The following is a 27,216-nucleotide window of genomic DNA, read 5'->3' as shown; positions in this document are numbered from 1 at the left end:
GTGTAAGGAAAAATGTGTTTTGTATGGCTTGATTGTGATGAAATTGGTTGGGTTTTTCTGTGAGCATTTTTTACTGTGACGAGGGAAAACAGGGTAGGGGCTGGTTGGGTCTTGTTTGGGGATTTTTGTTTCTCTCAATAAGCTGCAGAATTTGTAAGGAAAAATGTGTTTTGTATGGCTTGATTGTGATGCAATTGGTTGGGTTTTTATGTGAGAATTTTTTACTGTGACGAGGGGATGAAGAAGACAACTGGGTATGGGTTCTAAATTGACAGGCAGAAGATATAAATAGAGAAATACATGCAGAAGATAACTTAAACAGAGAAAATATATATCGTGATTTTTGCAACAGACAAACAAGATCAAGGATTTTCTATAATTCTTGCAATCTAAAAAATACGAAGAAGATAAAAATATAAAAGAAATAATAGAAAAATTTGAGGGAGAAAATACCTGAAATGAAGACTGAAATGAAGAGTGTGATTCCCAGATCTTCTTGCTTTCAATTGTTTTTGGACAGAGATGCGCAGAGAGGAAAGAGTGATTCTCGAAAGCAGATGTGTTTTATCAGTAAAGATAGGAAAGTGTTTTCCTTTTGACAAGGAAAGGAAAACACTTTCCTGCGGCTAAAGTAAATTGTTTTTGTTGACCGGAATTCATTTTCCTTTGACTAAGTTTCCGGATGGTTGCCAAACACCAGAAAAGAAGGAAAATGAATTCCTGGAATCTGGTTTCCTTGAAACAAACAAGGCAGTAGAAGCTTAAGAAAAATCACCAAATCCCGTAGAAAGTATTTATATGTGGATTAAATAATAATTAAGGTTGTTTACGGTGTCAGAATAGTTTCGATGGAGGACAAGGCTATAAAATAAATACTTCTAGGATAATTTTGAAATGATTTTTTTGTCATTTTAACCGAACGGATAGAAGGTCCATGTTGTTGTGTTTTTTTTCCCTGAGATAATAACTAAATACTATTGAATAATATTTGATCTGTCTTTTCTTCCTTCTCGAATCCTCTATAATTTATAAGATAGTGTTTTCTTCCTTCTCGAATCCTCTATAATTTATAAGATGGTGTTTGTATCGCTTTCCAGACATGATGGAGGATAATAAAATATGTTTGGTTGAAGATATATAAATAAATATATAAATATAAATTTATTTTTGAAATAATTTTAAAGTGAATTTTTATATTTTTAAATGAGTTAATTTTAGAGTGAATTTTTATATTTTAAAACAAGGAGGTACATAAATGCAATATTTTCAAAGACTATTTTTTATTTTTTATTTTTAAAATGTCATTGTAAAGAACTCTTAATTTTAATATTATCAAACTAAGATATATAAGAATAAAAATAATTATTATCATAATTTTAAAAACCTAACTCAAGGGTTGATTAGAGGCAAAAATCAGGTCATTGGTCAAGGTTCGAGTCATGGGCCGAGTTAACTCCGGTGGACCCGAGTTAACGAAATAATAAAAATGATCATCATCATAGTTTTAAAACTCGATTCGGAAGTCAACCTGGTGTAAGATCTAAGTCATGAGTCAAGTGGGTTAACCTGGGTCAATGTAAGGATAAAAGTTGTTATTAATATTATTTTAAAACCCAACTCAAGGGTTGATCGAAGTAAGACCCGAGTCATGGGTTGGAAAGATCAAGTCATGTTGACCCGATTCAAGGTATGGATAAAAATAATTATTATCACAGTTTTTAAACTTGTCTCAAGAGTCGACCTAAGACAAAGTTCAAGTCATCGGTCAGGAGGGTCAACCTGGTTGACCTAAAATATTTAAAAAATAATAATCAAAACAATTTTATTTTGATAAAAAAAAAAGTCATTAGATTTTTTACTCGTGTTTTATTCCGAATTGACCCGGGTTCTTAACTACATAGATCAAGTCAATCATTTCTCTATTTTTTTTAACTTGGATCGGTCCAGGCTCCGGGTCGGCCTGGTTCTAAGTCAACTCACATATCAGTCTTGATTTTATAACTAGAACTATTATAATATTATTAATTTTAACATTTAATATAAACTAAATAAAAATATCTAATTATTTTTTAAAATATAAACATTTGATCGTAATATATATTAAAGATAAAATAATTTTTACATATTTTTTTATTATGTATTATCCACTATAACTAAATAAGATATAGAGATTATTATGTATTATGTATTATCCACTTTATCTTATAAATTATTATTATCAATCATAATTTTCTTTTTCTATTTTCTTTTTTGTCCTGTTTTCTCTTTCTATTATCAAGCATGACCGATTTAATTGGTGGAAAGTTTCGTAGTGTCGAGATAGAAATCTCTAGATACAATCATTTGTGAGTGGTGGGCATTTACTTGTTACTGGGATTGTGAATGGTTGGCTCCATAAATCAATGGTGGCTAATACGGTAAGCTGCTTTCTGACTTCCTTATTCACCAATGGCAAAGAGAAAGCAGACAACCTCCACCATTTTTTGTATGCTACGTGTTGCTTTCCTAGTTTTATTTCCTCTTTCTCTCTTCCAAAAAAGGAAAACAAAGGAGGGACTGCGAGAGGTAAACGTTTCTTTGAATTTTTGTTGACTTCTATCCTTCAAAATTTCTTTTTCTTGGCAGGTTCTTATCCATTTTCATGAATAGGACTCTGACTCCTTGCACGAGCACGCGCACATATATATCTCTATATCTATACTGTTATGTGCACATAAAGTTTGCATGACGAGGTAAATAAATCCTCCATGGAGACAAAAAATAGCATTGAATTTCTTCTTTATGTTTTATCGTACATCGTTGGCAGCTTTGGCTAGTTTTTTGGAACTTTCTTCGACAGCTGTTTCCATGGATCTTTGTTTCTGCTTTCACTTGCTTTAAAATAATGGTATTTTGGGATCTGAAATAAATGCCTTGTCTTGAATTTGGCAGTGCTGTTTCTTGCCTCCATGTTACCTGAATAACTTCCGAAGTCAACGACAGCCATTGTACACTTAATTTCGCCCTTCCTACGAGGTTCAAATATCCCTTATTTTGTTTGGTTTTCTTCTTCTTGGTGATGTTTTAGTTGGCAATTAAAAGAATCTCATTCAAGACATTGGTCTTTTATGCAGGAGCTTGGTGAAAATCATCTCTATATTCGATAAAGAAACTTTTACATGGGGCTTTTGGATCTCTTGATTGCTTCATCGATTCCTGTCTTGAAAGTGCTTTTGATAACAGCAATTGGATCATATCTTGCTCTTGATCATGTTGATGTGTTGGGAGAAGATGCTAGAAAGCATGTAAATAATGTAAGCTGCTGTTGACGCTTGTATTTAATTTGTCTACCTAGACAGCTCCCGAGAATTCAAACCCAGCTGTGAACTGTTGAATCACTTACTACATTGTTTTTTTGTTTCTGTTAACAGGTTGTATTTTATGTTTTCAATCCAGCCCTTGTGTCCTCCAACCTTGCTGAAACTATTACATATGACAGCATGAAGAAGATGTGAGTCATATTTATGTGATTAATTTGTGTTATATCCTATGCTGTTCAATGTTCGATTGTAGCTGCTGATTTTAATAATATTTGATTGAATATACAGGTGGTTCATGCCATTCAATATTCTCATCACATTTGTCATTGGTTCCTTGCTTGGCTGGTTTGTTGTCCAATTCACCAGACCTCCCTCACACCTGCATGGCCTCATCGTGGGTTGCTGTGCCGCAGGTAAACACTCGCTTCATGCTATCTGGCCTTTTCCAGGTGCAGGTCTTTCAAAGTCTCAAAGTTTTAATGCCATATCCTAAGCCACAAGATACTTCTGTCATAGCTAAGTTGCCAGAGGCATAGAATTCCATTGCCCCTTGATTCCTCGTGATAGCAGTTCGGGTTGTTCGGATTTGAAAGGCAGCGCGGCCAGAGAGTCATTAGCTTTACCTGGACCTTCACATGCCTGATTTAGAAAACTTTCCACCTAGAGTCGCAACCAAGCGATAAACAGGAAATCCTATTGATTGAATTTTGTTTTTTCTCCTACAATAGTAGATGAATTGCCTTTGTTCAGAACCATCCTGTATAACTTGGATATCAATCGATGTGGTTCTAGTTTGATGAATTTATCACTTGTTTTTGTTCTTTCCAGCGCATGTTTACCCTCTTGTGACAATCCTTTTCACAATATTTATTTCTTCTGATTTGACTTCCATGTTGATGTGAGCAGGGAATTTGGGGAATATGTTTCTTATCATGATCCCAGCAATTTGTAAAGAAAAAGGAAGCCCCTTTGGATCTCCAGATATCTGCGAGACATTTGGATTGGGTTATGTTTCACTTTCAATGGCGGTAGGTACTTGATAGTTATCCTATCCGCTCGCGTTGCAAACTATTTATACCTGTATAATATTAATCCCCCAAAGCATAACATACTGGTACAGGAAACATAATTTATCATGTTGTCTTGCTTTGAAGATTTAATTCTGGTATTAATCTTATTCATTGCTCATGGCAACTCTACAGATTGGAGCTGTTTATCTATGGTCCTATGTGTTTAATATTGTGCGGGCATCTTCATTTCCGAGCGTTAAGCAATTCGATAAGATCCATGTGGATGAATCTTCAATAGAAACACCCAAATCTGAGCTGGGGAGTTGCAAGGAACCACTACTAGCTTCTGAGAACCAGGCGGATCGATATGCACTGCGCAGCTCAGCATCTGATGAGGTTGTTTCCTGTACTGTATCATTTCCTTCAACCTTTTCACCTTTTACTTACAGCCACCATCTTTCAAGGAAATTATAGATTAATCCCTGGAATCCTGTGGCAGATGGTGGTTCGCAGCGGATTGAAGCAAAAGATCGTGGTGGTCTTCGGAAATATCAATTGGAAGTCTCTGTTTGCTCCTTCTACAATTGGAGCGGTATGAGCTTATTGCTTTACATTTTCGCGCACATTTATCTGTGAATACACTTATGGTTGAATCTGTATGGCGATTTGTAGAGCCATCACCTGTGTTCTTCGACTTGATTTTGGCCATGAAAACTACTTTTATTATCTTGGCTTTTTTTTTTCCCTATCATTTGGAGGGGTTTGGTTTTACTTTCCTTAGAGACAACATGGTCAATAATGGGGTTACAACTTAGTCATCGTACATTTTCTTAGTTCTGGAAAGAATATTGATCCATAAACTTGTAGCTATACGAAATTACAGGTAGGTGCTTCAATGTATTATCTGATTTGACTAGGCAACACTTGGTTATACGTTGACCTAATTCTCACCATGCTCATTCACTGGGCAGATTGTTGGGTTTGTAATTGGAGTCATCCCAAAGACCCGGAAATTAATGGTTGGCAATGATGCTCCTCTTCGCGTGATTCAAGACTCTGCTTCCTTGTTGGGGTATTTTACACACTGCACTCAGCTCTAGCTGAGCTTAACTTGATTTAGCAACCTGTATTTTAACTTGCAACTAGTTGCTCATTCATTATCTATCCTCCTTTCTTCTTTTCACTGAGCTTCTTAGTTCCCCCCCACCCCCCCCCCCCCCCTGACTGTAGAGATGGAGCCATCCCAACCCTCAACCTGATAATGGGGGCTAACCTTTTGAAAGGTAGCAGATTTTTGTAGAATTGGCTGTTTTGGTTGATTTCTAGAAGCTGCTTACTCAAATTGACTGGCGTGTTTCTTTCAGGCTTACGAGGGTCAGGAATTCAGAAATCTGTAATTTTTGGCATCATAGTTGCCCGTTATATTGCCCTGCCCCTAATTGGCATTTTCATCGTTAGAGGAGCACTCCGGTTCGGTTTTATTCCTCAAGATCCTCTGTATCAGTTTATTCTTCTGCTTCAATTTGCAGTACCGCCTGCAATGAACATGGGTAATATATTGATACAATTTCTGCGTATCTTGCTGCTGCACCATCTCACACATTTCTTTCACACGGTTATTGCCTTGCCCCTCTTGGGTAGTATATGCATGAGTTTCTTGTAGCTTGAGCATGAGATGCATGCTTCTTTCAAGCATATACTCTAGCAGACCACTGAGCCGAGCCAGTTACTGAAAACTGGAATCTTTTCTTTGTTACTGCAAATTTGGCAGGTACCATCACCCAACTGTTTGGAGCGGGAGAGACTGAATGTTCTGTTATCATACTCTGGGCTTATGCCTTGGCTTCAATTTCACTCACTCTTTGGTCAACCTTCTTTATGTGGCTGGTGGCTTGATTGCCCTAACATAAGGCGTCATATCTTGTAGGAAAGATAACTATACTTTGTAGGTTACCGTCTTACATACTGATACATAAATGCACAGGTTTACTTGTAATGGAAATGCTACTTACAAGTTGATCAAGAGAACATTGTTTTTGAAGATCTGTGCCATTTTTCAACACTCTGTAAAAAATATTTTGTATAAGTTTGCGGGTGCCATGCGCAAAAATATTTTGTACAAGTAAATAGCAAAACTTACTATGAGTTTGATAGAAATGGCAAGCAATAATGGCATTAAATTGATGAAGATTCAACATTAACCAATCATCCTAAGACAAATATAACATGATTTGACCAGTAGTATGCTTGAGTGAAGCAAATAGGTTTTCAGACAGAACTTCTTTTAGCTGGTCCTATGATCATCAAAACAAGGCTGCCCATCCTAATCACACCATTGTGTTTCTTAGAGGCATTCCTTTCAGTAGGATGCTTGAGTGAAGCAAATAGATTTTCAGACAGAACTTCTTTTAGCTGGTCCTATGATCATCAAAACAAGGCTGCCCATCCTAATCACGCCATTGTGTTTCTTAGAGACATTCCTTCTCCAATTCATCAAAGTAAGGATGTTCCATGGCTTTCTTTGCTGAGATACGCTTTGAAGGGTCATACTGCAACATTTGCTGCAAATACAAGCATTTGAACAAAGTAAGTTACAGCGTTGATCTGTGCAGACTATCAGAAACCATTCATTGTTGATGAACATGATGACTTACTGATAGTAGATCCAGCCCATCCTTGTCCAAATTAGTTACAGCTGACGACAAACTCTGAGGTTTCCATTGGGGATACTCATGCCAGTTCATCAGGTTGCTTACTCCTGGCCACATTTCTTCATTTGGAGTACCTAATAACCTGCACAAGAGTTTCAAAACGTATGAAGAGAAACCCAATTGATAAAGCAAGACCAAAGCTTCCATCATTATGCAAGAATCGTCTTGCCAAACCTGAAAATATGCAGGAGCTGTTGTAGTTCAGAGTCTCCAGGGAAGAGTGGTTGCTTTGTCGCCAGTTCAGCTAGAGTTGAGGCAAAACACAATCACAACAATTGAGCAATTCTAGAGTTAGCAGATTGGTGGATAAAATTAAGGACAAGAGAAAAGAACGAGGAAATCCATACCAAATATACAGCCAACAGACCATACATCCACTGCAGTTGAGTAATGGGTAGCCCCCAGAAGGACTTCAGGAGCTCTATACCACAAAGTCAATATCTGAAACAGAAATCCCACTCAATTAGCTCAACAAATTGATATTATAAGAGCATGACAGAAGAATGGTGGTAGCAAGCATGCATTAATTTAATTTAATTACCTCATGGGTATACTTCTTAATAGGAAGTGTAAATGCTCGAGCTAGTCCAAGATCAGCTATTTTAAGCATCATTGTCTTGCGGTCCATCAACAGGTTATGAGGCTTAAGATCCCTGAGAGGATGAGAGATAAAGGGTTAACATTTATGATGATTAAAATGGATATTGTAAATCAGAATTGTTAAGCAAAGAAAAAGAATAAAAGGAAACCTGTGTAAGACTCCATGGCCATGGCAGAAAGCCACACCCTTGCACAATTGATACATCAAGCTCTGCATAATAATAAGGATCATCCAAATTTGTGATCAGATTAAAAAGAAAAGAAGAAAAACCTCTCAAACTAATATGATAAAAAAAGGGGGTAACGTTGAATTTATATACCTTCACATTTTTTACAGGAATGTTCTCTCCAGTTTGGCGGAAGCTTCGGATAAATTTCTTGAGATCGGTGTCCATGTACTCAAAAACCAGATACAGAACTGTCTTGCCTTGCTTATTCTGCCCTTGTTTCACGTCCATCAAACTATGAATTAATGACAACATTAACACATAATTAGATTATTAATTAACCTAATAATAGAAGAGAAGATCGGATCGGATCAAAATTATTTGTCTAATTTAGAGCAATTCACATCAAATTAATTGATAATTCTCTTTTAGAAATCCACAATTAGGAAATGCAGGCAAAAACCCTAAATTGAAACGGCAAATTGGAGGAATTGAAGGACACATCACAAAAATCCTCAAATTCAGTTTATCTAAACCCTAAATTCACGAATGATTAAAAAACTCTACAGACCCATGCAACATAGATCGTTAGTAAACAGAGATGAAACCCTAGCGAGGAAGTAGATCTAAGAAAGCAGAGAGAGAGAGAGAGTACCGGACGACGTGAGGATCTCTGGAGAGCATACGCAAGATGGAGACTTCACGAAGAGTGGTGGGTGGGACTCCTTCATCGTCTTCATGGAGACGTGTCTTTTTGAGAGCAACGATTTTTCCAGTGGCTCTCTCCCTTGCTCTGTACACTTTACCGTACGTTCCCTCTCCTACTTTCTCTAGCTTCTCGAATGCATCCATCGCCGAAACCACCGTGTTCGTTGGTGCTGCTGCTACTACTCCTCCTGCCTTTTCCATTTTCAAACTCTCGCTTTCAATCTCTGTTTGTGTGTTGAGAAAAAAAGTGTAGCAGCAAAGAAACCAAAATACATGAGAGATTTGTGTCCTTTTATAACCTCTCTCTAACAGGCTCTCAGGATCGTTTCCCAACGGAAACTTATTTTGAATTTCAAAAACTGGGCGGCACAAACAAACGCCTCTACTATCTCCTCCTCCTTAGCCTTTTTTCCGACATGGATGGTCCAAGCCCGATATAGGCCCATTCACAAATTAAAATGCTTAGCTTTAGCCCCTCAACTGCACGGAATACTGGGTACAAGCCCAAATAAGCCATAAACAGATTGTCTATTACGGCCTCGACCTCGCTCGCTGGCAACCATGTCAACTGTAGGAGGACCCTCATAATTTTCGACTTTTGATAACTCTGAAAATTATCTCCTCGATAATATTAGGTTTCCTTGAATAGTTAATTTGGTTTCAGCTAGGTTGCTGGATTAATGGCGAAGAGCAGGCAGAGCAAGATATTATTGGATCGTGGAAGTGAGTTATTGGAGGAAAGGATCAGATTTTGTGATGGTAGATGTAGATCAAATCCTATCAGGAACTTCTCTGTTGATCAAATCTGCAGAGCCATACAAGACTTCCAAAAAATTCACCCCTTACAAAGCTATATAGAATTTGAATGGCAAAAGGGAGTTCTAGATGGGCGTCTTGTTTTCATCAAGAGGTATGCAAGAGGCGGTCAAGAGGTCTACCGTGACATTGTGGTCTCGTCGCAGATGAGCAGTCACAACAATGTTCTCAAGCTATTAGGTTGTTGTTTGGAGATCCCAGAAGGCCCAGCTCTAGTTTATGAATATCCAGAGAATGAAAGTCTGGATAGACATATTCATGATGGATCATTACCTTGGGGAACCAGATTGAAAATTGCCAAGGAAATTGCAAATGCCGTGGCATATCTCCACACTGCATTTCCCAGGCCCATCATCCACAGAGACATAAAACCTGCAAATATCTTCCTCAACCAGAATTATGCTGCCAAGTTGTCCGATTTCTCTTTTTCCATATCAATTCCTGAAGGTGAATCGAAGGTTGGAGATGATCTTCTTGTTGGGACATTTGGTTTCTTGGACCTGATTATACGATGACAAATTTTGTGACAGAGAAGACTGATGTCTTCAGCTTTGGGGTGCTGCTGCTCGTCCTTCTTACTGGACGAGCAACACGTCAAGGGGAAATCCATCTGATAGAGCATGTGAAACTCTTGGTTGAACAGGATCGGGTACATGAAGCTGTGGATCCTATGATTAGGGGAAACGGGGGAGAAGCAATTGATCAGCAACAACTGGAAGCATCCATTGAACTAGCCTTGAGATGCACCGATGATTCAGGAGAAGATAGGCCACTAATGATAGAAGTAGCAAAAGAAATCCAGCGAATTGAAAGATCCATCACTGCAGCTCCATAGCTACAAATATTATCTGTATCACTAAAGTGCAAGAAACACTTCCACTTAATGCTTGCCAACAATGCAATGTAGCACTCAACAACTGATGCATTCGGTAGGATTTTAGTCATCTAGATTTCTTTTATATCATGTAGATGAATTCTAAGTTCCTAACTGTTATTTTACTATCTGTATGAACATGATCAGTCTCATGTGCTACCTAGTTTGTTTGTTCTCTTGGTTTCTGTTATTGCAGATTTCTTGTATGTACCTTGGTTTTGATTAATAAGTATCGTTCATTTTTTTTAAAAAAAAAAAAAAGTTTGCAATATTCTTTCAAGACCAACTCTTGTAATTCGGTAGGATTTTAGTCTTCTAACCTGATTCTAGCCAAACTAATATGAATTGATTAGAATTTGTCCTTTTCACTCCATATTTTTCCTAAATTATAAACTTTCTTCATAGAATAGGCGTAAGATATGATTCAACACAGGGACCATGTACTTGTCAAACTTTAGCAGCCTTAAACTTGCAAACTGGGACTGGGGAATTGCAATTGCAAACTTGATTTCATTTCAATCATGATGGGGCTCTAAAGTATGTGAGTATGTGCTGACTTATGGTGGTCCTTTCCTTTATGCTTTTGTTGGCATAAGCATACCACTTGCTGTCATGTGCGATAGCTGCCAATGTACAATTGTTATTAGATTTCTAGGTGTGGGACCGTCCTTAGTTCAATGCAAAAGCTAAAAAGGACACGCTATGGCCTACATAAAGATGTTTGACAACGGGGACTACTAGGGTTAGGTCTTGGAAATGGCATCGGAGAAGGGGAGGGTGTGCGTGACAGGAGCTGGAGGATTCTTGGGATCATGGGTCGTCAATCAGCTTCTCTCTAAGGACTCGCTTGTCCATGGAACCATTAGAGATCCCAGTAAGTTTAAAACTAATAGGATCTCTCTTTATCTTAAGTATTACTTCATGCTTCACTTAAGTTATTATTACTAATTTCCTAATCTGATTAACAGTATCTTTTTTCACTGTTTGATCTCTTAAGGAAGTTTTTTTTTTTTTTTTGGCAGCAAACATGGCACGATTCTTAGCAGCTAGTGCATCTCAATAGCTCAGACTTATTGAGTGGAATTATTTCTTATGATATGCTATGACGTAAATTTGTTGACCATGGTGGGCAGCGGATGAAAAGTACGCTCACTTGAAAAAACTTAACAAGGCGACCGAGAATCTCAAACTCTTGGCAGATTTACTGGACTTCAACTCTCTTTGTTCTGCTATTGAAGGATGCAGAGGAGTCTTCCATGTGGCCAGCCCTGCTCCCGCTCCCTCCATTGCACTACCAAACCCCGAGGCAAGCATGGATACTTCAAAATGGTTTCTTTCCAATGAATTTACTTGAATAACTAAAATCATTATTTGACGGTAATTAGTTAAGATACATGCCTTCTCCTTGTGATCTTAGGTAGAGTTGATTGAGCCAGCTGTAAAGGGCACGCTGAATGTGCTTAAAGCAAGTGCTGAGGCAAAGGTAAAAAGAGTAATCATTGTGTCCTCTGGAAGTGCAGTTGTGAGGAACCCAAACTGGCCCAAGGATCTAGTGATGGATGAGACATGTTGTTCTGATGAGGAACATTGCAGAACAACTGAGGTGAACACCCAGAAAGTTATTGTAGTGCAAAATTGGTGGTTCCAAGTTGAATATTGTCTAGCATTTCGTAACGCTCTTCCCCATGATATAATACATCTTTGTTATCATTTGTATACTAAAATATCCACTTCTGTTTTGGTACCAGAATTGGTATAGTCTTTACAAAACAGAAGCAGAAAGTGAGGCTTGGGAATACGCAAAAAGGACAGGGCTTGATGTTGTAGCAATTTGTCCAACCCTCATTTTAGGGCCAATTCTGCAGTCCACAGTTAAATGCAAGTGCCAGGGCTCTTATTAAGATTTTGAAAGGTAGCTATTCAAATCACACCTAGTTTGCAAAATCTGTTTGTGTTTGCCTAGGTTTATGTGTATTTCTGATGACTTCAAGATGAAATACTGTTCAGGTTTGAGCATCAAATACTAGAATTGGTATTTAATTTATCACTGGAGCTTTAACTTGTACTGCCTCCTGTTCGTGCTAGGCTGTAATCCTGTAGTTTCAATTTCGGAATTCAACAGCAGCTTGCCGCATTCTGTTGATACTTTCATTTTTTTGTTCTTGGAGAATTTAAATAATTACATCAAAAAAAATTGATATCAAAGTTTGTAAACTGTGGTTATACCTGCTTCAGCAAGTAATTAACTTGCCTCCCACGTCAAAATGCAAATCTTCTCATTACTATCTGGTGTTCTGCATGCATGAAATGCCCCTGCAGACGGGTGCCACTCATTGGAAAACAGGCTTCGGCTGATAGTAGATGCTCGTGATGTGGTTGAAGAGCAGGTTTTGGCATATGAGATGCCTGAGGCAAAAGGTAGATACATATGCATGGCGCACGCAATCAAAGTTAAGGATTTAGTGGAGAAATTGAGGAGTACATATCCTAACTACAATTATCCTAAAAGGTGAGTTCTTTGTTAGATCACATTTTCAAACAAACAGATTTCATATTTACTACTATAATGTGATTCTTTAGGAGTTCTTTGCGTAATTGATGTTACATGTTGAACCTCATCTACAAGTACTGATTTCCATTTGTGGTTTTATTCATGTTTCTTGGTAATCTGATAATACTTGTGCTTGTGATAAGTTCGGAAAAGTTACAGAGTCTAGGTTGGAGTTTCCGTCCATCTTGGAGGAAACTCTCATTGACTCCATGGAAAATTATCAAAAGACTAGACTCTTGGATTAAACAAACATAGATATACAGGTCAATTTGCCCCACATTTTATGATATAGGTTTCAGTGTGAAGATATTTGGCTAAATAAAAGTGCTTTGTCTGCACCGGATCAATGAGCCATATTGCTCTGCAAATATTGTAATTCCAATTTGAGCATTATGTAGTTCCAAATCCAAGATTTTCTGGTGGCCTAAGGATCAGTGTTTTCATTTTTTGACTATAATCCCCACTTCTGTTTTTGCACCAGAATTGCTAGTGTCTTTCTAAGACAGTAGCAGAGAATGAGGCATGGGGATATGCCGTTAAAAAAAATGGAAAAGCAGGTTTGGAGCACAAATTTTCATTATTCTGCCTGTAGTCTACAGTTTGTATCTTGGAATGTTCAAGAGGAGCGTAGCTCCCTTTTGGCGCTGCTGTGAATTTATGTTTTGATGATCCAGTTGAAAAGGGCCTTCGCCCACTTCACTTTATCAACCTCTTTTAGCTCTTTGAGGCTTGTTTTCCTTTGCATCTTGCATCTTCAAGACCGCATTTCACAATCATCTGCTCCTCCACCAAGAAAGCTTTGAATATTAATTAGGAAAACCGCCTTATAGAATAACTGGAACGATAACCAACGAATATATCTCCAGTGTAATTTACACTCTCTAAGTAGGGGAAAGAATATATCTCCGGTGGAACTCCCAGCACTGCCCGCGGCCAACATGAATGCGGTACGAAGTTGTGGTGGTGGAGGCAGAGAAAGGGGTTCGTTCAAAAAGACACAAGGATTGACTTCATTAGAGAGTGCAGGAGTAATTACGCGGGGTATGCGCATACCCCACCAAAGACATGGACTTTGGAATAAAAAACAATGATTCCTGGTAGTGTTAAACCATCCTTAAAAATGAGTTTCAAAATTGGATCAGGCAAACTGGTATAAGGGTTGCCTATGTTTAATAGAAAACCAGAAGCACTGGTGTCATCACCAATGACCTAACAGGAATCACCTCTCTTGTATCAAGATTTGGGACACTTTCTAAGACATCGATAATGGAGGTATAGAGGAAGAACAGGGGGCTGTTTTCCGATGTATAGGTGTTGTTTATGAGCGGATTTGAATTCGGGGCCCCGGTGCCTCATAGGCTGATTATATCAGAACACAAAATCCAGAACGTAAGTTAAAGGAAATTGAGCAGGCAAAAGAGTTTAACTCTTCCATTGGGACATAATACAGAGTAGTACTTGGAGCATGAATTTTTCACTTGGCTTCATTTGATACCGACGGAGAGATGCTACCAATTCCTTGATCAAAAAAATTTGTGTTGATTTACCGACCCTCAACCCTGGTCTTGGGTGAGGTTAAACCCTGACCCGGGCCTTGGGTGAGGTTAAACCCTGGACTACGCACATTAATCCAACATGACCCAGCATTAACAAAATTTCAACTTTGCCTCATTATTCTCACACGTGAAAGTTACAGCTGATTAAAGAAGAAGAAAAGTTGGCTTATTACCAATCTAATTACCTACTGTTCCAAATAAAAATTAAGAAAAAAAGGCACAAAGTGTTCCAACAGGAGTACGTAATTGCCAAACCACGGAACAACAGAGGTAGCTCGAGGAAAGGAAAATTTGAAGCTGTCCTCTTAAAGGGTTGTTAGGCCACTGGATGAGGTTGAGGACATCACAGAGAGAACATCTGTCACAGAAGACATGACACTCAACGCAGCTTTCAGGACATCCTGAGAGCACCCTGGTTTCACAATGTTTCTAACCTGGGAAATTGAAGCAAAACGATTACAGTGAAAGCAAACACATTTCGAATAGCACTCGTGCAATAACATGTAGTAGAGAAAATTCAGTCGTAGAATATTATGTCAGCTGATCCTCCAGCATTGCTAAATCTGATTCACCCCACAAAGGAATAGCACATAAAATATGCATAAGCATTTTAAACATATGAAACAGCTAATACACTGAATGTATGATGAACAAATACACGCAGAAGACACTAATCATCATGCCTCGTAACTAATTGAACAGTAATTCCATCTAAGGAAACTGATGAATCCACATATAAACCAAATTAATTTATGTTTTAAGTTCTTTCATTTTATTTTCCGAGAACCCAATTGGAAAAAACTAATCTGATGGCCTTCATAGGCTGTGCAAAGGGAAAGAAGATAATCCAAGATATTGAGAAAATATCTAAAAGTGAAACATGTAATTGAGAGAATAGAAACTGAGCACCTTGTCAAGGTATTCCTGCAGTTTCTTGATCCGGCCCATGTAATCCGCGTCTTCAACAGAGAGAGATACAGCCTTAGAATCAGCACCAGGACCATCAAATTGAAGGGGACCTGGATTTCTGTACAGGTCTTCCATCAAAAATCTTCCTGCATTTACTCTCAGCAGCCTGCAATTGAGCCATGCAGAAAATTACTATGCATGCTTCTCTGAGTTCATGACGACTTTCTGTAAGTTGTGATCACAATATCTACAAAGTTCCTACTTGGCTAATTCTCCTACTATTTAAATAACATGTACATTTAATGGAACATTAAAAAGAACTTACTCATATGCTTTGCCTTTCAAATCCACTGTAGCTGGATGAATAGCAGGTTTTCCAATTGAAGATGCACCAGGGCTTTGAGCCCAATGCTTCACTGTCATCATTGCCTATGATTTTACAGAAAATAATCTAGATAAGCTATTATTCTGTATCACTGCAAGCATCACAAAGTAACCAGAACTGGGATGCAATGCATGCATCATGATTTTGCAAGGAAAAAGAACTCTGCAAGTAAAAAAGAAAAAAAGAAAACAAAAGAAATCTGCCATAACAGGCAGAAACAGAATTAAAACTCAACTGTAATAGGAGCAGCACCACAACGCCACTTGTTCGAGGGATTCTTTAGGTTACTTACTGTGGCCATGTAACCATTCAAACCAGCGGCTAAAATATGGTAGCAGATGTGCCCAAGAACCTATGAAAAATAACACTCAATATTAAATAAAAGTCCCTGTATTGGACTTGGAAAAGGTGAGAATACATATCAAACCTAATTGATAACATACATAGGCATAGTCACAATCGAATTTCGATGGTAAGGACCCTCGGGCCTGATAACCAAAAAAGTGGCATATAGCATTGAACTTCTTCCCCTTATATGTCCCTTCTTTCTGCTCAAAACACCAGTAGAAGCTAAGTCAATTGCATCAAACTAAAAATCATTAGACAGTTGATGGAAACCAACAATAGGACCATTCTGCTTGACAAAACTTTCAGAGCTATATAGCAACGGATCATGGATAGTTACAATAAGGAGACTTGTAAGATCTCATACAATCATTTCATGAAAAAGAAATGCAAAATTATTTCAGCACCCACCAGACAAGTTAAAGATATAATAAAATCATCAGGGCTAGGTCATCAACAATGAAAAAAAAAAAAAAAGCCATGTCATACCAGCCGCCTGTTCATTTCTGCCTCCACAAGATGTGCTAGAAGTTTCTCTGTTTCAATCTAGGGTAAAAACAAACAACAAGAAATCAATTTATCACTATTTTAAAATTTACTAGTTCCTTTTAATAAGAATCGCATGCTCATTACCTGGGATAACTGTGCTGAGTCATCTGATTCAGGATGAAGCAGCAGCTGTGCCATTAAAAATATTAAATTTTAGTTAGGTAAAATACTCATTTACTTAAGATTGATTGACACATATCTTGAAAAACAAATCAGTTAGGGAAATTTAAACCTCTCTCTTGATAAAGGGTGGCAAAAATTCAAGTAAAGCAGATGCCCATGGTGAAAGCTGTGATGAAATGCTGTCAGGAGCAACACCTTGCTTGAGTAAACTGTGTATTTCCTGAGAGGTGCACAGAATTTCAGTACTCCCTTTCATGGGAAAAGAGAAGCAAGCTATCCCACATGCACACTGGCACAGAAATATTAGGTATGCATCTGGACATGTGCGTAGATGTATTCTAGGCACATGCACAGACTGTTTGTTTGGGACTGTGGTCTTAGGGACAATACTCACATTCCCAAATGCTGCTAGGGAGGGAGATACAAAAGTAATTACCTTCAAGAGAGCATAGACCTCAGGAATGCTTTCTATGAGTCCCTCTGGCAGTAGAATGACTCCATGATTCTTGTCTGGTGCAATTAATCATGTGAGATGACCAATACCACAATTTATCACGAAATATGTTATGCAACAACTTAGATTATCTAGAACCTTGCTCTGCTCGTGCTTGGACTGCATCGCAAATTTTTTTGGTCAAGTCAAAAAGAGTAAGCTTCGATGCAGCCACCTCCTCACCAAGAATAACCTGCAAAACATAGAACAAGCATTGTTTAGGAAGGAGAAAGCCACGTGCATAAAAGAGTCATTTGAAGCTAAAAATAAAAGTAACTGCAAAACTAACCATATTTGGATGAGACTGAAGTGTGCATTCCAGAGCAACATGAGATGCCTTTCGGCCCATGAGCCGGATGAAATAATAATACTGGAAAAGGAAATAATATGTTAAAGGTTACACAAAGACAAATTTCACTGCAAGGAATAGTCTTATATTCCTTTATCTTTTACAATCACAATTGTAATTGCAAAAGAAAAATCTCATCTAATTTCAAGACAATGTGCTGTACTAACCAACTAATTTATATTTCTTAAGGTAGCTTTCTGTTAAATGAACTTCAAAAATGAGACAACGACAGTGAATTCTTGACTGGAGGTTTGTGAGTCAAAAGGTTGGTGAATTTATTACCTTCTCTGCAGAGAGAGCATCGGTGCACACATTGCTGATGAGCTGGGAATTAACCTGCAAGCGAATAAAGTGTGAAATTTTATTTTATTCAATTAATTCCATGATGCATATTCACAACGTTACAATTTAACTATACTAAGTAGCCTAGCACCTCAGTTTCCCAAAGGACAGAATCAAACAGCACTACTGGGTTAAGAAAATAAGAAGGTAAAAAAACCAATGTAGGGTGATGTTTTCATCCTTGATCATGAACCCAACCACTTTCATTATATTGCATTGCTGACACTGTGCAACATAGTTTCACACATTATCATATAGGAAATTTTCAATGCGCAAATGAGCAGTAATTCTATCAAGTTTTCCTTCTATATAAGCTGCTTGATTCAACACAAACTTATAAATATACAAATATTGCAACGTAGACAGCAGTAGCTCCTGCTTAATTGACTTTGATACCACCTAAACCATCTTTTCTTTTCTTTTTTTAGTTTTTGTGATCCATTTTACTAAGTGAAGCAATTTCCTCAAAGTGTTGATTAATGTAGAACAGTATGGTGTCATTTGATCATACCTTGCATATTGTATCGAAACCAACATTGGTTTCCACAAATTGATTCTTGAGATCTCCATTTAAAGTAACAGGAACACCAACCACCTGCAAAATCCAAATACTATATCTAGTAAATTGCAGAGGTTGTAGCACAAAAATATGCTCGGGAAAAGTTGCTAAGGCTGCTAGGCATGCAAGCATAAACTATTTGCAACTGTTGCTGATCCTATGTCAGAAGCATGCAGAAATACCTTTGTTTGGCATTTTTCCACAGCAAATGTTTCAGCAAGCTGAGCAGCATCTGTATTTGATGTAACTCCTTCAAAAGCAAAAAGCTTCCGTATTTAGTAATTGCTGTAAAATTGCATATGCCTCTCTTTGCAAATACAAAAGCATCAAACTTACCTCCAATGATAACAAGGGCATCCAATTTCAAATCTTTGCACGCAGTTAGTGCTGCCCTAACCTGTTCGGTTGTTCTTATTTGATCTTTTGTCCGTCCCAGCAAATCATAACCGCCTTGTCAAGCATAACAAAATAACAAATTAGCCAAGTCTCATCACCAAATGACAACCGAAGATCCCATCATGAAATTCAGATGGTAATAATACATACCTTGATTTTTGTAGGTCTCAAGAATGTCATCTGTAATTTCAAGTGTTTTCTGAGCAAAAAAACCTTCAGAACCTCCTGGTGACAGATAAAGCATTGTATAAAGTAGATGTCATTTTCTTGAAAGAAAACACAACAGGCTAACAAGTACACGATGTGTGTTCGTGAGAGAAGTAAAACTGCAAAGAGACTGGGTAGAAATCCAAGACAATTAAATCCAAAGATGAAACGCTTGGATGAGATGTTGCTGCTTATGCTTACCTAGAAATCCAAGTAAAGTGCTTTTAGGATTATGGATTTTAAGAGCGTTTTGAAGACCCCATACGACATTATGTCCTCCAGGAGACTGTCTCCCGCAGAAGACTATTCCCACCCTGTTGAGAGACAATAAATACACCAGCCAAATATGAGCCTTTTTATCGCACGCCCATTACAAGTCTTTGAACTTTTCACTACATCCAATATCAATGCATACACTCACAGAAACACAAAAAACAAAGAGAAAGAGCATTTGACCGGACAAGCCATCAGGTCGTTGATCATAACAGTGAATTCAAAAAAGAGCCGCACCAGAAACAGAAAAGGGAAAGGGAAAGGGAAATGGATGATTGATCAATCATTTAGAATGGAAATAGAAGAGGAGGCAGACCTGACAGCAGGATGGTCGGTTATAATCTGAGCATCAGGGACTTTAGCAGTTGCCCTGAGGAAGTGAGCCAAGGGCTGACCATAGGTGTGGGGAAAGGCTCGGCTTATGGCGTGGACATCAGCCGGGTCCGCACATGTGGTTACATCCCCAAATTCTACCCTCACGGTAGTTCCCTGCAAGATGCACAGGTCCCATACATATAAATACAAATCCAACTCATTAACTGTTCAATTCCTACTGTAAGCAAAATAAATGAATAAGAATTGTCAAGTATATATTAATCCATCCAGAACTAATAACTAAAAGAATCAAACTAACAAAAAAATCATGATTCTCTTCTCTCTTTCTGCTAAAGCAGATCTACCAGCCGGCAGCAAAAAAAAAATCGATCAGGCGAAAAGATCAATGAAACATCGATTACAACAAAATAAAACACAAGAATTAAATAAATCTAGAAAGTAACTAATGCCATAAGAACGATACGTTCTGCGTTGTTTTAAGAGCATAGAAGAGGAAAATCGGAGTGGCGAGGGAGTTGGAGAGACCTGAAGACAGGGAGGGAGTCCTGGCTGGTAAAGAGATCGGAGTTTTTGGAGATCGGAAAGTTCTCTAGGGATGCCGAAATCGGAATCCATGCCTCTTGCCCTTTCCTTCTTGTTGTTTGGTTGGTGAGTTCAGGTAGTAGGAGTGCAGGTAGCTGTGTGTTGGTCGGGCGTTTTTTTTTGGTAGTCTTCCTTGCTTCTGCTTTAAAAAGACGGTTTTTATAGGGGGGAAGGGAAAGGAGGAGACCGGGCGATACTACCAACTATTAAAAAAAAATTAAGAAAAGAATAGCCCACCAGTTTTGGCCACTTGTATTTGATAATTCAATAATCCACCTTGCTTCTAGGGTTTATTACAAGGCGCCCTCTCCCTCTCCCTCTCCCTCTCCTTCCATCATTGTCAAGAGTTTCTTTTTGTTTCCCCTCGTTCTTAGAGCGTGTTTGGCAGTGTGATTGCGGGTGCTTTTCAAATAACTTTTCGTGCCAAAATACATGCCAACGATGTTTTTTTATTTTTTAAAAATCATTTTTGACATCAGCACATCAAAACGATCCAAAACGTACAAACCATATTAAATTTTAGCAAAAAAAAAAAACAAAAAATTTTCAAATTTTTTGGGAACGCGGCCGCAGCCGCGTTCCCAAACGGTCCCTTATCCCACACTGTCACCGTGGATCCCTTCGTCGCATCCCACCGTATTTTTCCCTTCGAGTGGATAAACACTACACTAGGCTAGGGTGTACACTTCAATAGTGTTGAAGGGCTCGGGGGTCATTGCAAGGGATTAGATGTGACGATGGTAATTATTGTGGTCATATCTAAAGTATATCCAAATTGATCCAGCTGGGAAAATGCCAGGAGGATATTCTGGTAATTTCAGAAGGAGCCCACTGACTTGCCAAGTTTTCGTTTGGATCACTCACCTAATACCCTGCTCCGTTTTCTTACATCACAGTCTCCCCCGAGCGAAAAGGACAGGTCAGGTAAGATAAGGTTGGATTTTAATTTGCTTCCCCGTCGAGCGGCTTGAACCCCAAGCAAGGGGCCGCGATGTTGTGCCCCTGGTTTCCCCACTCGTTAATGTCAACAATTGGACTCTTTGACGTTATCCATTAACCCACCCCTTGCAAGGATCTCGAAGAAAGAGACGGCCTTGGCTATGCATGGCGAGATGCGCGGCCGGGATTTAGCTACTATTTTTTTATTCTTTATTAATTATTTTTAATATCAATGTATAAAAACAATTAAAAAAAAAAATCATTCCAACCTTCAAGAATTTTAAGAAGGACCCTTAAAAGCATGACACATAAAAGGACCCTTAAAACATACCACTGCCTTCCAAAGCATGGCCTCGTTATGATTGATCAAAGTGAAGCAGTCAACGTACGGAGACATGGAGACAAGATTTCAGACAAAATCAAAGATGAACATATGATTGAGATTCCTAATTGTCAGAATCGGGGAACAACCTTGCTCTGCGTGCTCATCAAACGTCCCACCAGCTTAGCATGATAAAGAGTTCTAGACCTTAATTACAAAACCAAATTCAGAGCAAAGAAGATTCACATCAGCCTGTTTCATCCTTGGTCTTGAAGCTTTGCATCTCCTGCTGTTTGCCAAGGATATAAATGGCTCTCCTCTTAGGGCCGCGTTTTCTGGAGCTTTCTTTTCCATGGTTTCCAGTAGAACTGCCACCAGAGTTGGCTGGGGCATTGCAGGCTGGGTGAACGGGCGCACGATGCCCAGGAACCAGAGCAGGGATTCTGCAAGAAAGCAATAATAACGGTAGCTTAAGATCAAGCAATTCAACGCATGGCCAATCGACCTTAACCTAGCTAGTCATCAGCAGCACCACAAAAGAAACAAATAATTTTGCTTTCAGTGGCGCCTGGACCATAAATACATGGCAAGGACGAAAAGGCACATGCATCTAGCAAATCTACCAGGATCCACGAAGGTAACCAGTTTAGCACAAGGTAACTGGTAGCATTTGGTGCATGCATCCTTAACAGCACATATTAGCATGACATATATATATATATATGGGCTTGTTTCAAAGCTGTTTATGAAATCAGATTAAAAAGAGAAAAAGAATAAAGCATTGGAGAAGAAGATAATTTCTTCTGCTTATATATATTAGGGGAGAGTTGGAGGTCGATTCTCACCGCGTTACTCGCTGGGTAAAAGTTTTCTCGTCTCTAGAGTGACAATTAACCGTACACGTGTCGATGGACCCAAGAGATTCAAACCATCTTGGCCTGATGCCTTGACGTGGCCGGATTGGAGACTGGTCGCATAAACTAAGCATGTTTCTACCTTAGGAAATGTAAAAGGATAGCATTTCGCCTCTGTAACACCACCACTGCATTTGCAAGGCAAGCTGCTGGTAATCAAGTAAAATGGTCGGGAAGGCAAATTATTAACAAAACCTTATTGCCCTTAAAAATTACTGTAACTCTAGATTCATGCAAATTGTTCACGGGAACAGTATAATAACTATTGTATACTTCTACCAAAAATTTTAAATCTAGTTTTCAGAAGTATTAATTCTTTTCATATGATTCATTCATTTTTAAATTAGTCAAAGACAAATATGTTTTTTTTTATTCTAACTGCATAATAAATTAAACCATTAAAATATCCTTGAAAGCAAAAATTTAAATCTAACATCAAGGAATGTTTTTGTATTTTCACCATAATTTTATGTTATTGTAATTTAAACCAAGAGACAATTTAGTATTTGTATAAAAATAAAAAATAACAATAAACAACTAAAATGTACAATGAAATAATGAAAATTCTAGTGCAATAAAAAATTATAAATCTTAAAATAAGAGGTATTTTCAACTTTTTACCATGGTTTTTTTGTAATTATAAAAATAGATCAATAACAATTTATATTTGGCTAAAGAAGAAAAAATGACATCCGCGTGTGGCGCATCTAGAGGTGCTGGCACTCGTTGAGCAGCGCGTGCAGCGCCTCCTGACATCCAAAAATAATTTGTTATTATATTGTTGAAAGTGTCGTTGTGCTTTTTTTTTTGTTGGTGGTTCGTTTGGAATTAGTGGGTTTTTTTTCTTTTTATTTTTTTCTCTCATCCCTAAAAAAATAAAAATTAGTCATTTTTAATGTTGGTATTTCAACTTCAGTACTTATTCTTTTAATTTTTAAATTTTTATCTTGATCTTTTTATTAAAAAAATTATTTATTTTTAATTTCTTCATTAGACCTCTATTTACCAAATATTATATTCTTCATTTTTATCTTTATTCTTTATATTTATATATTTTTGTTAATCATTTTGTATACTCAAATATAATTAAAAATTAAACTTTATAATTTTTACATATCATCTAATAACATGGATGATAAGTTTAAAAAATTAACCAAATTTTATTTTTTTAAAAAAAAAAACTTTATAATTCAGTTTAACTATAATTACATGTTTATCATAATGTTTTGTTTTTATCTTATTCAGCACCTGAATATTTTTCTTAAAGAAAAATAGTTCGGCCCGGGCAAGGTGGAAGGGACTAGTTATACTACTGATACATTAATTATACTGAAACATTAAGCCGGTAGCATTTGGGCAGCTGCCTCCACAGTACTCCAGTAATGCAATGCTGCAAGAACTAGCACGCTGGTAGATATCCTTTGCATCCAATAAAACGTAAATTTTATATTAATTGAGAGTTTGTACTAGACAGGGACCGAAATAACCGTCCGTGAACTATATTAGCAAACAAGCAAGACCTCCTACGATCCTGGTTTTGCCTCTTCTGCACATCAAGATCTAGGACTCGCGACCACAAGCTGTTCCTGTTCCAAAATTTAAAATAATAATCTATCTAAAACTCAGTTCATCTGGTGCATGGACTTCTTCCTACTAACCACAGTTATCTTGGCAAGCAACCACCGAGTCAAGGATGTTGTATCATAACAAGAGTCTTTTGAGAGTAAGCCCATGCTGCTTTTCGAAGCAAAAAAAAAATGATAATCAGAAACTATTCCAGAAAATATTTACCCCTTTTCAGAGGACACAATACCAACATATTCAATACACTAACTGGACATGGACACCATGCCCTTTTTTCTGACCAACTTCGTGTTCAACTGGCCCAATTCAAAGTTCCAGAACTGATCCTAAGCTAAAGACAGTTGGACAAATCATTAGAAAAACAAACAATGTTACTTTGCCTTTAATGAACTGAGAAAGAAAAAAATCATTGGAGTGCGTCCATACTCAAATGTAGAGCACAAAACTCTGGGGCCCCAGGTCACCCTGCCGCTGTGATGTATCTGGTGGCAGGAGCAATCCCTATACCTACAAGCTGCTAAAAAGTGGCGATTTCAAGTCCAATAAAAACATAAAAGTTGCCAAATAAATTTAGTACAGGGTGGACCTTTATAAACATGAATGCAATGCTTTAGCCTTTTGAGCACCACTGTCAAGTATTTGTGGATCAAAGTTAACCAAATGCCCTGACTAAAACCTTGTCTCTAAAAAACCTAACCACAACCCAAAAGGAAAATCCCAGTCCAAAAACTACACAGCTAACAGAAAATCGATACTAGTCCATGCTCCATCATCGAACTTCTCAGGAATTACATACATGCATTTCATAGCATGGACAAAACACTGCTCTTAAATCAAGACCCGAGGTAAAGTAGCAATTTCATGCAACTCATAACACTACCTAGAGTTAACATAGTATATAACTATTTTATCAATCCACCCTTGAATATAATGAGCACAGATTATCTAAAAACCTAATAAGGCACCATGCATCTCAATACATGTTTAAAATGATATAGAAGAACTCATGAGAGTAGTTAGATGCATAAAATGTTGCGAGTTTGGCTAGGTCCCAACTCCAGCAAGACAGTTTGGTTAGTTCCACTTGTTCTTGGTGCTTCAGGACTTCAACATCCTAGACTATTCTGGATCTTGGGCCAGCCTCAAGTTAACAGCATTGATCAACATGACACACATCAAATCCATGTCACCAAAAACAAAATACCAAAACATGGGACCTTCCTAAGTGATCCATACATAATTCCAGTTCCTTGCACCCACCACAATGGCCTTCCCACTACATGAAAACAAAAAGGTTTCACTTCAGATTATGGAAAAGATTTTAGCAGGACATCAGTCCATACTTAGACATTCATTCACCAATGCTCTAAATACATAGCATTCCAAATGAGGCTTCCTTTGATCAGCTACAAATTTCATCCAATTGACAAGTGCTTAACTCTAACTCAAATCACAACCACGGATTTTCACCAGCTGATAACAAGCCCAGTGTAGCAATCAAATATATAGAGCTTATTTATCTGACCAGCAACCTCCCAGGGTTTTCTTATTTAAATGCTAAAACAATTGTATTCCCCAAACCCAGGTTCTCAGCAGCCTAAATAAAAGGTACAGCGAAGCCGTTACAGCATGATGTGGGTTGTAATAAAAAATATCTTTGTTATAGAATAAGCCTATTGCATGTTTTTGCATAAAAACAATTCGCATGTCAAATGGAGGAACTGGTCAATAATAAACAACATACAGCAAGTAATTTGAGCTAATGCTAACAAGCCCCAAGTAACCACTCAAGTATATCCATGATATACCAGGTTCATACATCAGAAGAGGTCACAACATGCTGAGATAAATTTGAAAAAATCACTTTTGGAATTGCCAGTAAAGTTAATATGCAAACTAAGCCCACAGTTTTACAATTCAGTTCAGAGCAAACCCAATACTAAATGATAGATAACCATAAAAAACACAAAATCCATCAAACAAATTTAACAGCAAGATGAATTAGCACTAAACTAATAACTGTTAACGGACATAATCACCAACATAGCTAAGGTAGAAACTAAAATAGTTCGAATCCTCGACAGGGACACCACATAGAGTCAAATATTCAAAGTTCAAGAAAACATGAAAACCAAACATCAGAGCCTAGAATCGTTACCAATAGGAGAAAAATGCCAGCATACATCTCCACTCCTAGTCCAACCAAAACAACACTCCCTCTTCAAATTACTGTTTCTCCTCCCTCTCTCTATTCCATTGCTCAATCCTAGCCCTTCGTTCCTCACTGCCTTCCCTAACTGGACTCCCATGTCTTTTTCTCCCTCCCTCTCTGTCATACTTGTCATTCCTCCTCCCATTTCCACGATAATCACGGTCTCTGTCTCGATCTCTGTCCCTGTAATCCCTCTCACGCCTATCATAATCTCTCTCCCTCTTCCTAGGACTCGCACTCCTACTCCGACTCCTACTAACCCTATATCCACGATATCTTCCAAACAACTTTCTCCGCAAATCCCTCCCAATCAGCTTCACGTGCATAAAATTACAATAACCGCCACGGTTGCAGTTATTCTCCTCAAACTGCCTGCAGGTAGCTTCACGAAAATCAGTGACGGGAGAGAAATCAGCAATGATTGGGCGACCAGAGTAAAATCGTCCTTGAAGAGCTTGCAAAGCGGCTGCAGCTTGGTCTTCCTCCTTGAACAGAACATAAACGTTACCGATCATGTGATCAGCGAGATTATCACAAACATTGAGGCTCTCGATCTCGCCAAATTTGTTCAGTTCTTCAAAAATATCCTCGTAAAATTCTTCAAAATGCTCCTGGATCTTGTGCGGGTCAAGTGGCTGACCTTGAGCATCGACGCCAGGAGTAATCATGTCAGGACGCTGGTACATGTTGGATAATAAGAGAGTGGGAGAGATGGTGGGGCGGTTGTGGAGGCGAGAGCATCGATCGCCGTGACGGCATGCGCCAATCTTGAAGTAGAAAGGACAATTAACTCGGTCTTTCTCAGTACCGAAGATTGAAGCTAAGTGCTCCGCCATGGTTTTGTATTTGTTAGTTAGGGTTGAAGGAAAGGAGAGAAAACCCTAATTCATGAAAAAGAAAAAGAAAACCCTAAATTTGGAGATTTAGGGGATTTATCGGACTCGCTGTCGTCTCTGACTTGGGTTGTAGAAGGTTCTAGTCTCGCTGTCTCTGCGAGGGCGATGGACGTGTACCATTAATAAATTGAGCGTGTGTGGAAACACCACCGTAAGAGAATTATTGACTTCCAAATCATTTTTACTTTTACTTTTTTTATTTTTGAAGT

At 38.1% G+C, this 27,216-nt stretch overlaps 5 protein-coding genes and 1 pseudogene across 17 annotated transcripts; 3 read left to right on the top strand and 3 right to left on the bottom strand.

Annotated features, from left to right (window-relative positions):
• Window positions 1-2,268: 2,268 nt before the first annotated feature.
• On the top strand, window positions 2,269-6,350 carry LOC133692880 (protein PIN-LIKES 3-like). The gene is made up of 13 exons (XM_062114047.1): window positions 2,269-2,417; window positions 2,626-2,732; window positions 2,932-3,015; window positions 3,114-3,293; window positions 3,411-3,490; window positions 3,588-3,712; window positions 4,206-4,327; window positions 4,502-4,705; window positions 4,809-4,901; window positions 5,281-5,381; window positions 5,540-5,592; window positions 5,674-5,859; window positions 6,081-6,350. Exons 4-13 carry the CDS (start codon window positions 3,159-3,161, stop codon window positions 6,203-6,205), a joined length of 1,224 nt encoding a protein of 407 aa, XP_061970031.1. The 5' UTR covers window positions 2,269-2,417; window positions 2,626-2,732; window positions 2,932-3,015; window positions 3,114-3,158; the 3' UTR covers window positions 6,206-6,350.
• Window positions 6,351-6,455: 105 nt separating this feature from the next.
• On the bottom strand, window positions 6,456-8,830 carry LOC133692883 (cell division control protein 2 homolog D-like). 2 transcript variants are annotated; one of them, XM_062114050.1, is made up of 9 exons: window positions 8,443-8,830; window positions 7,941-8,082; window positions 7,770-7,831; window positions 7,562-7,673; window positions 7,368-7,461; window positions 7,195-7,264; window positions 6,964-7,102; window positions 6,732-6,870; window positions 6,456-6,642 (listed from the first exon to the last, which is right to left on the bottom strand). In XM_062114050.1, the coding sequence occupies exons 1-8, from the start codon at window positions 8,694-8,696 to the stop codon at window positions 6,778-6,780; spliced, it is 966 nt and encodes a 321-aa protein (XP_061970034.1). In that variant the 5' UTR covers window positions 8,697-8,830; the 3' UTR covers window positions 6,456-6,642; window positions 6,732-6,777. The 2 variants fall into 2 exon arrangements, with proteins under 2 accessions (XP_061970034.1, XP_061970033.1); XM_062114049.1 differs by having other exon boundaries at window positions 6,456-6,870.
• Window positions 8,831-9,036: 206 nt separating this feature from the next.
• LOC133692881 (serine/threonine-protein kinase ZRK1-like) lies at window positions 9,037-10,395 on the top strand. The gene is given in 2 exon segments (XM_062114048.1): window positions 9,037-9,800; window positions 9,803-10,395. Coding segments are annotated over 2 exon segments (969 nt in total). The 5' UTR covers window positions 9,037-9,175; the 3' UTR covers window positions 10,147-10,395.
• Window positions 10,396-10,941: 546 nt separating this feature from the next.
• LOC133692745 (cinnamoyl-CoA reductase 1-like) lies at window positions 10,942-12,839 on the top strand (annotated as a pseudogene).
• A 1,543-nt stretch (window positions 12,840-14,382) lies between these two features.
• Window positions 14,383-20,305, bottom strand: LOC133692879 (pyrophosphate--fructose 6-phosphate 1-phosphotransferase subunit alpha-like). The gene is made up of 19 exons (XM_062114046.1): window positions 20,084-20,305; window positions 19,539-19,711; window positions 19,151-19,263; window positions 18,893-18,967; window positions 18,683-18,796; window positions 18,529-18,596; window positions 18,299-18,382; window positions 17,728-17,781; window positions 17,386-17,466; window positions 17,196-17,289; window positions 17,040-17,113; window positions 16,713-16,823; window positions 16,565-16,609; window positions 16,421-16,477; window positions 16,030-16,134; window positions 15,822-15,938; window positions 15,527-15,630; window positions 15,202-15,367; window positions 14,383-14,726 (listed from the first exon to the last, which is right to left on the bottom strand). Exons 1-19 carry the CDS (start codon window positions 20,171-20,173, stop codon window positions 14,598-14,600), a joined length of 1,854 nt encoding a protein of 617 aa, XP_061970030.1. The 5' UTR covers window positions 20,174-20,305; the 3' UTR covers window positions 14,383-14,597.
• Window positions 20,306-23,735: 3,430 nt separating this feature from the next.
• LOC133692248 (splicing factor U2af small subunit B-like) lies at window positions 23,736-27,118 on the bottom strand. 12 transcript variants are annotated; one of them, XM_062113048.1, is made up of 4 exons: window positions 26,058-27,118; window positions 24,326-25,175; window positions 24,150-24,230; window positions 23,736-24,049 (listed from the first exon to the last, which is right to left on the bottom strand). In XM_062113048.1, the coding sequence occupies exon 1, from the start codon at window positions 26,945-26,947 to the stop codon at window positions 26,126-26,128; it is 822 nt and encodes a 273-aa protein (XP_061969032.1). In that variant the 5' UTR covers window positions 26,948-27,118; the 3' UTR covers window positions 23,736-24,049; window positions 24,150-24,230; window positions 24,326-25,175; window positions 26,058-26,125. The 12 variants fall into 12 exon arrangements, with proteins under 12 accessions (XP_061969032.1, XP_061969029.1, XP_061969028.1 ...); XM_062113045.1 differs by having other exon boundaries at window positions 24,150-25,175; XM_062113044.1 differs by having other exon boundaries at window positions 23,736-24,230.
• Between the last annotated feature and the right edge of the window lie 98 nt (window positions 27,119-27,216).

Source organism: Populus nigra, chromosome 4 (genome assembly GCF_951802175.1).
Source record: "Populus nigra chromosome 4, ddPopNigr1.1, whole genome shotgun sequence".
In the NCBI taxonomy this organism is placed as follows: Eukaryota; Viridiplantae; Streptophyta; class Magnoliopsida; order Malpighiales; family Salicaceae; genus Populus; species Populus nigra.
Note: the sequence above shows the minus strand (reverse complement) of the source record. Positions and strands in the feature narration are given on the sequence as shown.

What these genes read in the sequence shown, in the direction of transcription:
- LOC133692880 (XM_062114047.1), top strand. Translation starts at nt 3,159, where the DNA reads ATGGGGCTTTTGGATCTCTTGATTGCTTCATCGATTCCTGTCTTGAAA. An exon ending in ATGTTTCACTTTCAATGGCG is followed by an intron (nt 4,328 to 4,501) that starts GTAGGTACTTGA and finishes GCAACTCTACAG; the next exon opens with ATTGGAGCTGTTTATCTATG. An exon ending in GACTCTGCTTCCTTGTTGGG is followed by an intron (nt 5,382 to 5,539) that starts GTATTTTACACA and finishes CCCTGACTGTAG; the next exon opens with AGATGGAGCCATCCCAACCC.
- LOC133692883 (XM_062114049.1), bottom strand. Translation starts at nt 8,696, where the DNA reads ATGGAAAAGGCAGGAGGAGTAGTAGCAGCAGCACCAACGAACACGGTG. An exon ending in GGCCATGGAGTCTTACACAG is followed by an intron (nt 7,674 to 7,769) that starts GTTTCCTTTTAT and finishes TCATCCTCTCAG; the next exon opens with GGATCTTAAGCCTCATAACC. An exon ending in TTAAGAAGTATACCCATGAG is followed by an intron (nt 7,462 to 7,561) that starts GTAATTAAATTA and finishes TTTCTGTTTCAG; the next exon opens with ATATTGACTTTGTGGTATAG.
- LOC133692879 (XM_062114046.1), bottom strand. Translation starts at nt 20,173, where the DNA reads ATGGATTCCGATTTCGGCATCCCTAGAGAACTTTCCGATCTCCAAAAA. An exon ending in ACCGACCATCCTGCTGTCAG is followed by an intron (nt 19,264 to 19,538) that starts GTCTGCCTCCTC and finishes GTCTCTCAACAG; the next exon opens with GGTGGGAATAGTCTTCTGCG. An exon ending in TGAGACCTACAAAAATCAAG is followed by an intron (nt 18,797 to 18,892) that starts GTATGTATTATT and finishes ATGCTTGACAAG; the next exon opens with GCGGTTATGATTTGCTGGGA.
- LOC133692248 (XM_062113042.1), bottom strand. Translation starts at nt 26,947, where the DNA reads ATGGCGGAGCACTTAGCTTCAATCTTCGGTACTGAGAAAGACCGAGTT.